This window comes from Leptonychotes weddellii, unplaced genomic scaffold (genome assembly GCF_054177405.1).
Source record: "Leptonychotes weddellii isolate Sample4059 unplaced genomic scaffold, ASM5417740v2 HiC_scaffold_793, whole genome shotgun sequence".
Classification (NCBI taxonomy): domain Eukaryota; kingdom Metazoa; phylum Chordata; class Mammalia; order Carnivora; family Phocidae; genus Leptonychotes; species Leptonychotes weddellii.
In genome coordinates, this window is record NW_028049709.1 from 13 (window position 1) to 12756 (window position 12744).

Below are 12744 nucleotides of genomic sequence, written 5' to 3' on the forward strand. Positions count from 1 at the left end.
GCATCTGACTCTTGATTTCGGCCCAGGTCCTGATCTACGGGTTGTGAGATCGAGCCCCGCATCAGGCTCTGCACTCAGTGTGGAGTCTACTTGAGATTCTCTCTCCCTCTCCCTTTGCCCCTCCTGCTCATGCTCACTCTCTCTTAAATAAATAAATCTTTAAAAACTCTGTTCTACTTTTGTGTCCGTTTGAAATTTCTACAATGTTAATAAAAGGACCCAACTGAGACTGAAAAAAAGTTGCAGACAGTTCAACTTCCCCTTTACAAAGTCTGTCATAAACAGTGAGCTAGCCCTTTCCTTTACACTTGCAGGAAAAAAAAAATCCTCATGAAAATAGATATAACGAAAAGCAGCACCTTGTTTCTTATGCGATCTCTCTTAACCACTTCCTCTTTCTTTTCAGTTTTTTCTGAGCTGCCTACTGATTCTGTACTTTCAGTCTTCTTTCCTTTATCCCGAACCGCTTCTTTCTCTTTTTTCAATTCGTCTTCCTTTCTTTTAAAAGCCTTCTCCTTCTCGTAGCGCTCCTTCTGCCTGCGGCGCTCCTCTTCCTGCCGCTTCAGCCTCTCCCTCTCCCTTTCCCGCAGGATGCGCTCTTGGTCTCGCTCATAGTCCCGCTCCCGCTCCCTGAAGTCTCTGCCACTCTCCTCTTCAGGCCTGCATGGGAAACAGATCTGAGCTGGCACCCTCAAAGCCCATCTAGTCACACATGCACGAGTGCTCTGATTAGGACTTGGCCACTACAGTGAGGTGGCACTTTTGGAGCCGAGTAAAAAAATACTAGTGTTTTGAAAACCAGTTAAAAAAAAAAAAAAGTGCACACCAGAAGTCATTCACCCAGATTAAGATGCTAGAATATTTGAAACCTTTCCTCCTCATCCCCCTACCCCTCATAATTCAGGCACAAGTCCAGGACATGGCAGTAAAACTAGCATGTAGAAACATGTTGAAAACAAGTGTACCAAAGAGCCCTGGACTACTGACCTCTTAGGCTTTTCATCTTTAGGTTCGCCATCAGAGCGCTTGGGCAGTGTACAACTCTGCCCACTGGCTCTTTCATCATTCAGATTCTCTTTGTCCAGTTTCTTGGCTTTTTCTCTTTTATCTAATTCTTTTTCATCTCCTTTTTCTGGCTTCTTGAGTAGCTTTAAAGAGAACAAATTTATTATTTTGAAGGGTGGGACATTCTCTTCTGATTCTATAAAGAAAACAATATACTGCTATAGAAGGCCTCTCTGCAGGTACTCTTCAACTTACAGGTGAATAACTAGTGCACAAGAGCAGTGATTGACTAAAAGGATGCTATTAATGTGAAAGTGTTATCCACTCAAAGTGGTTTAATCACTTGTGGCAATAGGATCAAGACTCCTTTGGCTTTAGATGGGTCAACCTTTCAGCGAACCAGTGCCCACTTCCAAGTACGCCTTCTGTAGCAAACTAGCATATCGATATAACTTGATGAGAAAATTGGCCACAAATTTAAAATTCTAGGCAGATTACTGTTGGACCGTTTTCTTGTAGTACTTGGAATGACAAATACCTTTGTCACCAAAAGAGAGATCCATTGCAAGAATAATTTTGCCTTGAGCCTGAGAATAACACACTTATGATGGTACAATGACAGTTTTCATTATTTGATTTAAAAATCCAAATACCTCACAGAACAGTGAAGTTCCATCTCTACTGAGTAGGAACTCTGCTCAATGTCACTATATATATATACGTACATACATATATATATGTATATATATATACACACACATACATAAATATATATACATATATATATGAGATACATATATATGACAGAATGGAATTCTAAAATAAACATGCTTTATAAAGTCCAAATTGCTAACAAAATAGTTTGTCACACCACTGCCACAAACCTCTCTAGAATACCCCCAAGCGTTGGATATTCAGAGAGATTCTTAGGCAAAATAGAAGAATTTCAAGTCTCAGAGTGAAGGCATCATACAAAGTTTCATCTCAGGGTGAAGGCATCACACAAGTCACCAAGCAAAAGGCAAAGCACCACCAGACTTAAGCATGAAGTATTTCAGCACATAGTCACTGCAAATGGCGAGCCCGAACTGGACACTGAGGAGACACCAATGTAAAGTGAGGCAGGTTTCACTGGAAGTGTTCTTATTTTTCTAATGAACATCTTTGTAGAACCCAGGATGTTCATTACTCTATTAAGAACATTAATGAATGTTTCTAGTACGGCCGGCTCTACCTTCTGCCTTGCTGACAGGAATAGCCAGTCAGGTCACTTGTGGCATGGCAGAGAGAGAGATCACTAGAAGGAATTAAGATGGGAACCTCTCCACCCCACTACCAAGCTCCTTATCGCCAATAATGAGCCCGGGAGAGCCTTGGGGGAACAGACCCTGGCCACGTAAAGTGCTTAATTTTGAGGAGGTAAAAGGAGACCCTGCCACCATTTCTGTGAGACTTTTTCTGACCTTCTCTGAAGTACTACATGCTAGTACTTGCCCAGGAGGTTTGTGGGAGCAGAAGCTGCCTAAGCCATGCCCTCAGAAGGGAAGCAGTAAGGCTGGGATTTTTCTACAAGTTTCCTCTTCCTACCTGCAGTGTGTTAATCAGAATCTGCCACTCACAGATTCCCAGGTAGATGAGAGAAGGTAACGGGGAGAATGGTGTGAGAGGGAAAGCGTGGGATACAGGATATCTATCCCTAATACTCCCACAAGGCAGCCCATTAGGAGAGGCACAGGAAGAGAAAGAGCTATTTAGGCACGGTTATCCTCTAGCTGTATATTGTTGAAGCTTCTGGGTACCCAGCAGAGCATCAGGAAGTCATCTGGGCTTCCTTCTAAAGTAGGAATTTAAAATGGCTCAGATTTTAAGGAGACTCAAGTCAGTCTGAAGGAGTTTTCTACAGGTATCACTACCACCACCACCAAAAGGACTTATTATTAACTAAGACCTGTGTGTGTGACATGATACTAGATGCTCTGTATCATGTACTTGGTCCTTACATTTTTCTGATTCACAGCTTGTAACAGAAACCTGTGTACCTGAAGACAGTGGAAAACAAACAGATGAGGCAACTTCATGTATCAAATATGAAGGAAAAGCTGCATAAAACCCATAATTCATGCCAGCCAGCCCTAAGCCCTTACTTATGAAGAACTGAGAGAATAATAATCCAAACATTGAACATTCTCAATGATAAAAATAACGCAGATATTCACTGAAGAATTATCATGTAAGTTATGTAACCTGTTTATCTCGAATTTTAAAAAATAATACTATTAGCATTATAGTAAAGATTCCTATTGGTTCCCCCCCCCCAAAAAAAAGACAACAAAACCAAAAAACTATATTTACACCAACACAAGATGCATGCATATTTAAAGAAGTAGATACATGCAATTTTTAGCAACATGCAGCCTATTTAAGGGATTTTCATACCTTAATCTTTGGTTCATCCTTTAATTTGTCCCTTTCTGGAACTCTGTCTATCTTCTTTAGCTTTTCTATATCTTTCCTTTTTCGTTTTTCTTCTTCTTTCCATTTCCTCCTCTCTTCTTCTCTTTGTCTTTTCCTTTCTATTTCTCGCCTCCTTCTTTCTTCTCTTTTTTCTTCTCTCATTCTCTGGAAAGAAACATCAACATAAGCCTTCAAACAAGATAATCATCACCAAAAACTTAATCCCAAAGGTATGGTGGGAACCCACTAAATTGGATCGGCTTTCCTTCCTACTTTCTACAAAAGTGGCATCCTATCTCTTTAACCCCCTCCCCATCCATTATGAATATGAGAATAAAGACCAGGGCCTGCTAGTATCAGAGTCTCCCACTGTTGCCTTGCTATATTTCCAGAGGCTTTCAGAAAATCAAGGGAGTGTCTCTGGAACAAGCTAAAGACTCTCTGGGTTTGCAGAGTGAATCCTTGGTCCAACAACCAGACTGAAGGAGAGGGCCAGAGAGTGAGGTAAATCTTTAAAGAATAATGGTGGACAAAGCAGCTATTTCTCCTCTAGGATCCCAATGCTCGTATGTTTAGAGACTATGAACCAATGAAATAAAAGTACTGAGAGAACTATAAAAACAAAAGGTTTACCTGCTTGTTTTTCAGGAAGCTCAAAAGTGGGGTTGTCTTTTTAGCTACATAAATGTAAACAGATTATTAATAATACTTATCAACCCCTAGAAAGGATTCCATTTTCTGACATTCCCTGCCAACCACCCAAGGTGGGAAAAGTATACCCCTTAAAACAGTTCACAAGTACGTTATCAGAAAGAAGTTTCACAATATTCTACTTCAATTCTGAAGGTTTAAAATACTTTTTAAAAAGTGAATTCAAATTAAAACAATTTCTTAAAAGAGTAATTCCCAGCGTTGGTGAGAATTGAGTGCAAAGGACATTCTCTTGTTTTACAGATGGGAATATAAATTTGTTCAACTGGGAAGAAACTAGAGGAAGGAGCTAAAAATATCTAATCTTTCTGACCCTACAATTCCACTTCTGGGAATTTATTCTAAGGAAATCATCAGAGATGGGCTTATACTCTGCATCTATTAATAAAAACCATTTTAGGGGCACCTGGGTGGCTCAGTTGGTTAAGCGTCTGCCTTTGGCTCAGGTCATGATCTCAGGGTCCTCAGATTGGACCCCATGGGCCCCTGCTCATTGAGGAGTCTGCTTCTCCCTCCCTCCGCCCCCCCCCCGCTCATGCTCTCTTTTGCACTCTCAAATAAATGAATAAAATATTTAAAAAGTTTTAGAATATGTAATTTTCAATATCCTGAATAATGCTATCTAGTCTTGTAATTAGTTTTTTTTTTTAATGTTTTGGGTTTTTTTTTTTGTTTTTAGAGAGAGCGAGAGTGGGGAGGGGGGGGGGAGGGGAGAGAATCTTAAGCAGGCTCCATGTTCAGTGTGGAGCCCGGCACAGGGCTTGATCTCATGACCCTGAGGATCATGACCTGAGCCTAAAACAAGAGTCGGGATGCTTAACTGACTGAGCCACCCAGGCACCCCGCCTTATAGTTAGCTTTTTGAAAGCATACTTCCTTTGGATAAATTCCTAGGAGTGGAAATCTTGGGTCAGGGGCTTTGCTTATGTTTAGAGCTGATAGAGGAGTGACCATTTATTACTAGAAGAGTGACAATTTACTACTAGAACATCCAAACTAGACTTTCTCAAGAAGTTTTCAATTTTGCAGTAACTAATTTCACCTTTCGATATTTTCAAATTTTTTTCAGGAATGTGAGCTGCTTGTTACTAGAAAATACCAGTTGATCTTCAAAGGCTTACCAACATCTAAAGGTCCCATGAGTCTTTAGACTTTTTCTACTTATATTTATGTGGCATTAAAACAGGTCACAGAGAATTTTTCCCATCTTATCAATGCATTTACATAACCCTGTGAGGGCGGTACTATATGCATTTTACAGCAAAAGAAACAGAGTCTCAGAGAAGTAAATGCCTTCCCCATGGTCACACAGCTAGCAAGTGCCAGAAGTGGGAGTCAGACAAGTCTTCTGAGGAAAAAGCCATTGTCCTTAATTCCTGTTGCCCACTTACCTATTAATTCTCTATTTTTTGCTTCTATTTCCTCTAGCAGTGTCTCTGGAGTAGATGTCATTTTCTCATTATCTGCAGCATAACTTTCCAAAAATTTTCTATATTCTGGATCTAAATCATTGTTTAAGTAAACAGAAAATATGGACTTTAAAAAAACTTTCTACATCATGGAAGATTAAAAATAAACCTAAACACACCCACTAGACTATTTAGGGCTTTATCAGTCCCTTACTCTCAGAACTCCTATTCCCTATACGCACTAAGGGAGTCTGGTATAACACGGACTCAGGGATAATCAGACACCACAGGAATGTTTAGTAGTTTGCCTTAAAAGTCACTACTCTAACTAACCCAAAGTCACACTTATGTGAGAACTGAAAGTTATAGTTATGGGACCTTCACAGTATTATAGATAGCATGTAAGCAATTCCTGTATGGATATACCTCGCTTTAAGTAAACCCAACGTCTGAAAATCAGGAGTTCCAGAAAGATAAACTGAGGTCCTAGATGTTGCACTGGAGCTTATGGTAATTCCTGGAGTTGTTTTTTAGATGCATCTGACATCAGAAAGGGTAACACATCTGAGTCATTCCATTGCTTGTACTTGTGGAGTTTCTACACACTGTGGAGCATGTCACTGATCTAGTCTCCCAGATCTGAATTTTGATATAATCAGTAAGTACCTGTGTGGTGAATCTTTTCCATGTTTTCTTTACAAAATACCCACTATAATAAATAATGGAAATCAAACTAGATGATTCCAAAATGTCAATCAGATATAAAATATTAGATAAGTCTTATCCAACATAACATTACAGAGCTCAAAATCTGGATCCAGTTTACCCTACATGGCAATTAGTCTAGTTTTTCAGTTCCTCTATTCCAGTTCAATGTAATTACTATGTGTGCAGTTAGCCGCATATTCAAAGCCTAAAAAAAAAAACAGGCCACTTCAGCTACTTTATATTGTTACTTGAGTTACTTGAGTACAGAAATTTTTCCATCCCAGCTCTCAATGATAAACCTCCCCTCTTTATAAAAATGGAAACTAAAAAAATCATCATAAAATAGTATGAGACCTTAAGGAGTTGTGGTACTACTTTGATACATCTCATTTTTCCCCATTGTCTTCTAATCAACAAACCAAAGGTAATTTACTGCTCAACAGTCAACAATACATTGCTTGATGCTGGAGGAATGAAATGGCAGTAGCCAGAAGAGTGGGAATTCTACAGGAAACCCACTTCCATTCTAACAATTAAACAAAGCTTTCATCAGTGAATTACATCTCTCGTGAACCTTATTCTGTATGTTTTCCTATTAGAAGATTGGAATCCAATTAAATCCCACAAAGATAATATTTTTTAAAAACCCATGGCAATAGCATTACATAACTAGAGCTATACTGTACCATCATCGATAGTCCCAACTTTGGTATCTCTTTTCTTAGTCTTCTTTTTTGCAGCTTTTTGAAAAGGTGCAAATTCTACTATAGCAGGATATTCCTGACCTGTTTAGAAAAAATACCACACTTGCTATAACATAAAAAAGTCAAAAAGTGGATACTAGAGTCAACCCACCACTCTCTAGCCCTCCTTTGATGGGAGTCATGTGAACAGGGCCTCTCAATGGGCATAAATCACATGGGCACAAATCACATGGGCACAACTAAAATCAATGTGTTACCAAAGGAGCCCCAAATTCACATAATGAAAAGATATGGCAGGGAAGTAAAATATTCATTTAAATTCAACTTGAGTGTGATATTTTGATTTGTGGGGGAAAAAACCTACAAATCCATTTTCATTTAAAAAATACATCATAAATCTCTAGACTAGGCAAATCTATAGAGATACAAAGAAGATCAGTGATTGCCTAGAGCTGGGGCACAGTTGGGGGAGAGTGGGGAATGACAGCTAATGAATATGGGGTTTCTTTGGAGTGCTAAATGTATTCTAAAATTAGATTGTGGTGATAGCTGCACAACTCTATGAATATACTAAAAACCACTTTAAAAGGGTGAATTTTATGGCATGTGAATTATATCTCAATAAAGCTGTTTTTACACCAGGAGACACCAAAAGCACAGGCAGTAAAAGTGAAAAATAGATAAATTGAACTACATCAAAATTAAGAACTTCTGTGCATCTAAGGACAAAACTGAGTAAAAAGGCAACCTACAGAATGGAAGAAAATATTTGCAAATCATTTATCTGATTAAGGGTCAATATACAGAATATATAAAGAACTCCTACAACTCAGTAACAAAAAAACCCAATTAAAAAATGTTCAAAGGACTTGAATAGACATTTCTACAAAGATGATATACAAATGGCCAACACGCATATGAAAAGATTAAAATATTACCTCACTAATCATTAGGGAAATGCAAATCAAAACCACAATGAGGTATCACCTCACACCCATTAGAATGGTAGCTATTAAAGGAAAAAAAACAGAGAATAACAAGTGTTGGCAAGGACATGGAGAAATCAGAACCCTTGTGCATTACTGGTAAGAATGTAAAATGGTGCAGCTGCTTGGAAAACAATATGGTGGTTCCTCAAGAAATTAAAAATAGAATTACCATATGACCCAGCAATTCCATCTTTGGGTATATATTCAAAAGAAGTGAAAGCAGAGACTTGAAGAACAGATATTTGTACACCCACATTCATAGGAGCATTATTTACAATAGCCAAAAGGTGGAAGCAATTCAGATGTCCCTCAACAGATAAATGGATAAACAAAATGTAGTGTGTGTATATACATACAATGGAGTATTACTCTGGCTTAAAAAGGAATTTCTGACACACCTACAACATGGATCAACCTTGAGGACATTATGCTAAATAAATAAGCCAATCTCAGAAAGTCAAATACATATGAGGTACCTAGAATGGTCAACTTTATACAGAATGATGGTTCATAGAGACAGAATGGTAGTTGCCAGGGGCTGGGAGGAGGGAGAAATGGGGATATGGGGATTTACTGGGTAAATTTAATTTAATGGGTATAGAGTTTCAGTCTTGCAAGATAAACAAGTTCTAGAGATTGGTTGCACAACAGTGTGAATGTACTCAACACTACTGAACTATACACTTAAAATGGTTAAGATGGTAAATTTTATTTATGTGTATTTTACCACATTTAAAAATGTAAACAGAAAAAAGGAATCAGGTAATAATATATGCAATAACACAGATGAATCTTGAAAACATGCTAAGTAAAAGCATATTATATGACTCGTCCAGAAGAGGGAGAAGGGGAGATGATTGCTAACGGTTATAGGATTCTTTTTGGAATAATGAAAACATTCTGGAATCACAGAGTGGTGATGGTTGTACAACTTTGTGAATATACTAAAAACCACTGAATTTTATGGTATGTGAGTTATATCTCAATACAAAAAACCAAGTGACTGCTGGAAAAAGAAAATACACCAGATCCCTGCTATAGAATAATGTCATAAAGGGTATAAAATACTATCATTGGCATGTAGACGTAAGCCAGGAATAGAATAAGCAGAAATGACCAGAAGGCATCGCAAAGCGGTCAGGGAGGAAACATGATTTTGGAAATCCTAGTGAATACAGAATCAGATTAGCTTATTAACTGATCTATTTGAGAAGGAATAGATAAACCAGACTGAAGCAGAAGGAACTGTGGAAGAGAGGCTGAAAAAAACAAAAACAAAAAACCAGAAGTGAGGCGAGGCTCTGAAGGACTCTGACTACCAGGCTAAGGAATTTGGACTTTTTCCCCCTGCCACTGCTATCTTAAATCACTATTTTCAAAAACACTAATTTCATGGCAATATGCGAGTTATACAAAAATGAAAAAAGAAAAGGAAAATTCTGTAAGTTTAGAGACAATGGTTGTCTAAGCATTAGGAGGGAAGGACACAGTGTGAAAGTATAAATAGATGAGCGAGATATTTAAAAACAATAAATTGACAAGATTCATCACGTGTTTAAATATAAGGGATAAGGAAGATCAGAAAACGTTAAAACACAACTCAGATTTCCAGGAACACATTGCTATCTACTGGAATAAAGTTGGAGTGGAGAAGTAACTGCTTTTGGTGGGGGGAGGGGGGCGGAGACTAATAAAAGATGGTCAAACCCAGTGGCAATTCTTCAACTTTTACTGGCATATTCCCTGACAAAGATTTCATTTTTACCAAATTTGAAGTAATACTGAGAAACAGCCCAACAAAAAGACACGTCATTTACCTATGATCACAAAGCCAAAAGAAAAGTGGTAAATGGCAGCTTGGACATTCTCTGGCTAAATGTTGCAAGGGGCAGATAATAAATAAAAAGAGAGTTAATGCTGAAGTTTTTCTTCTCTATAGACTCCTGGATACAAAATGGGAGATCATCAAGTTCGCTGTGTTAAGTACAAATACAAATTAGAAAGCTGAACAGTATTCCAACTGGGAATTACCGGCTTAAAGGATTTACATTAAAATAAATAAATCAATGTTGGTCCTTGAAGCAAGATGACAAGTAAATATTTAAAATGTGTCATACATGTTCAAAGAGTCATTTATCAGTATTACTGCTACAACTAGTAAATAGTCAAAACAACAGATCATCTAATCCAGGGCAAAAAAATTTGCCACAGGAAGAGAAAACAGTGGCAATTTCATTCAGCTGATCAAACTACAGAAGTAACAGGTTAATAAAAATACCCAAGGGCTGTGAAAAGTCACACATCTGTTTATAAGACTACAGTAAGCTCAGCAAATGTGTAAAACTCTTTATCACCCAGAATTTTAGAAAAGCTACGAAGGCATTGAGAAAACACTGTGATACACACATTGTCTTAAACATACAAATGACAAAGAAACTCCCCTTCAGTTATAAGGACTCACCTTTATTGTCAAGGAATACATAACCATCAAAGCGATCCCTGAACAAAATAATGTCCTCTTGGTTTTTAAAGTTGATGTATGCTCTGGCATACATATGAGGATACAGACTGCAGAGAGGAAAGCAATTATGTAAATGTGCTTGCAGGTGTCTGGCTGAATCACAAGTATGCATATATTAAAGAGACAGGTTCAAAAATCAAATGGAAAACAGTAGGATAAAAAGAATGGAAGAAAATTTTTCATTTACCCCCGCCCTCTTTTATTTATTCATTTTACCTAGTATCATTAGAAAAAAACTCAAAATAATCATGCTCCGGCATAGGCTGAAGATGTTCCTGAAGCTGCTCCTTGGTCAAAGTGGGAGGCAATCTCCGAATTACCACCTTAAGAAATGAATAAGGAAAATAAAATTAGAACAAATCAATTTTCTGTCATACCGGAAAGAATCACTGTCTCTGAAAATAGATGGTGTTTAAAAGATGAGCTCACTTATATAAACCCAGGAGAATATTATTCTAATGCTCAGAATTAGTCAAACGAAATAATAATTTTTTTAATAAACTCTTAGAAATGAGAACTGCATGGAGCAAGGAAAATCTTAGGTTCTGTTAAACGGAAGCCCCGCAGTTCACTTGGTTTTCGCATCATTTTCTAGTACCCATTTTTCAATAGATATATTAGCAAGAAATTAGTAGGCTAACCCTGGTCTTTCTAGGTGCCACGAACATTTGACTTATTATCGCCCTACCACATACGACACATCCTAACACAAAATCCTTCCTCATTCAGCGTGAAGAATTCAAAACTCCACGGAATACTAAAAGTTCCCTCGTTGCTCCCCAAATAGGATGAAACTGACCTGGCCCCCCGACCATTAATCCCCCCACTCTCGCTCAACTCGCCTCCATTAATAGTCTTTATCAGAAACTACTCCCACCCCTGCTGGCCCCTTCACTATTTAGTAATTCCCCCCAATTAACCTTTTAATTCCTCATTCTCTTTACTATCGCTCCCCCTCCCACTATCATCTCACAGCTCTGACCTAAACCTTCTCGTCTGGGAATCCCCTCCTTTTCCCTCACTCGCACCCCGGGGCTTGGCCGAAAGGGGCTCTCCCCACCCCCCCCATCTCGGACGAATGGACGAAGAGAAGGTGACGCGATTTTCACTCAGGTGAAGAAACAGAAGCGCAGACTGGGAGAGGAAGAGGGCAGCCCCATTCCCAACCATCCTCGCGGGTGGCGGACCCGTCCCGCCCTCTCCCGGGCCAACAGCCGGCCAGGCACCTTGCTCAGCGCCTCTTTCTTCTCCTTATTTCGATCCTGCTTATCTTCCCCTTTGGTGCTGTCCCCCGAAGCCCCACCGCCGCTGCCTGTGGCCCCCGGGGGAGTCAACAGGGTTACTCGCTTCTCTTTAGGCCTATGCTCCTTCTCCTCCTTCATGGCCACCGCTTCGCTCCTCACAGCGGCTGCCGGGCCTAAACGCCGCTACGCCGGGCACCTACGACGCCCGGCCCACTCCCGTCGAGCTCCGCCCCCAACAAACGCCCCTAGTGATAAGCCAGGCCCCACGTTCCATTGGGCCCCTCCAGGATCTCGCGAGACTTCAGGGCGCCAGGCTTCCTTTGATGGAAAGGTTTTAGCACCTGGTCTTAACTTCCCGCCTATCGAATCCCCGCACCGCCCAATCCCCTCGCGGCCCATACTCCCTCGGGGCCGCTCTTCTCGCGTCATTAACAACTCCGCCATCTTGGCTAGAACGACTCTTTCGCGGACTACAAATCCCGGCATACAAAGTAGTTGGCCGCTTTTGGCCGGGCTTTTCGGAGCCTTAGCTCAGTGTCTCTATTTGTAAGTAAATGGAATCTTTACCATTGGAAGTTTAGTGTTTGGGACGCTTGGGTGGCTCAGTTAAGCGTCTGCCTTCAGCTCTGGTCATGATCCTAGTCCCCCATCGGGCTCCTTGCTCGACGGGAAGCCTGCTGCTCCCCCTGCTTGTGCTCACTTGCTTTCTCTCTCTCTGAAAAATAAAGAAGTAAAATGAAAAAAAAAATAAAATAAAGTTTGGTGATTTTCAGATCAAAAGATAGGTTTTGCAAAAAAAAAAAAAGAAAGCTAGGTTCTGCAGGCTTCGTTTTCCTCAGGTAACCCGATGTTATCCAAAGTTTACCTCGCTGGAGGGAAGACCTGTGTTTTTTTTTTTTCATTCTTTTTAGATTTGTATTTTCTATTATCGACTCTAAATGTACTTTCAGAAAATTTGGAATTTCTTTTCCTTCCATTGATTAGGATTCACAGATATTT

General features: G+C 39.5%; 1 protein-coding gene and 1 long non-coding RNA gene across 4 annotated transcripts; one reads left to right on the forward strand and one right to left on the reverse strand.

Moving 5' to 3' along the window:
- Positions 1-302: 302 nt before the first annotated feature.
- Positions 303-11995, reverse strand: UPF3B (UPF3B regulator of nonsense mediated mRNA decay). 3 transcript variants are annotated; one of them, XM_081811479.1, is made up of 10 exons: positions 11728-11991; positions 10718-10824; positions 10442-10548; positions 6974-7072; positions 5562-5672; positions 4093-4136; positions 3442-3624; positions 3006-3044; positions 988-1148; positions 303-660 (listed from the first exon to the last, which is right to left on the reverse strand). In XM_081811479.1, exons 1-10 carry the CDS (start codon positions 11881-11883, stop codon positions 303-305), a joined length of 1365 nt encoding a protein of 454 aa, XP_081667605.1. In that variant the 5' UTR covers positions 11884-11991. The 3 variants fall into 3 exon arrangements, with proteins under 3 accessions (XP_081667605.1, XP_081667607.1, XP_081667606.1); XM_081811481.1 differs by lacking the exon at positions 6974-7072 and having other exon boundaries at positions 11728-11995; XM_081811480.1 differs by lacking the exon at positions 3006-3044 and having other exon boundaries at positions 11728-11988.
- On the forward strand, positions 3622-7071 carry LOC145719876 (uncharacterized). The gene is made up of 2 exons (XR_014142656.1): positions 3622-3963; positions 5240-7071. It is a non-coding gene; the product is annotated as an uncharacterized LOC145719876 (long non-coding RNA).
- Positions 11996-12744: the final 749 nt, after the last annotated feature.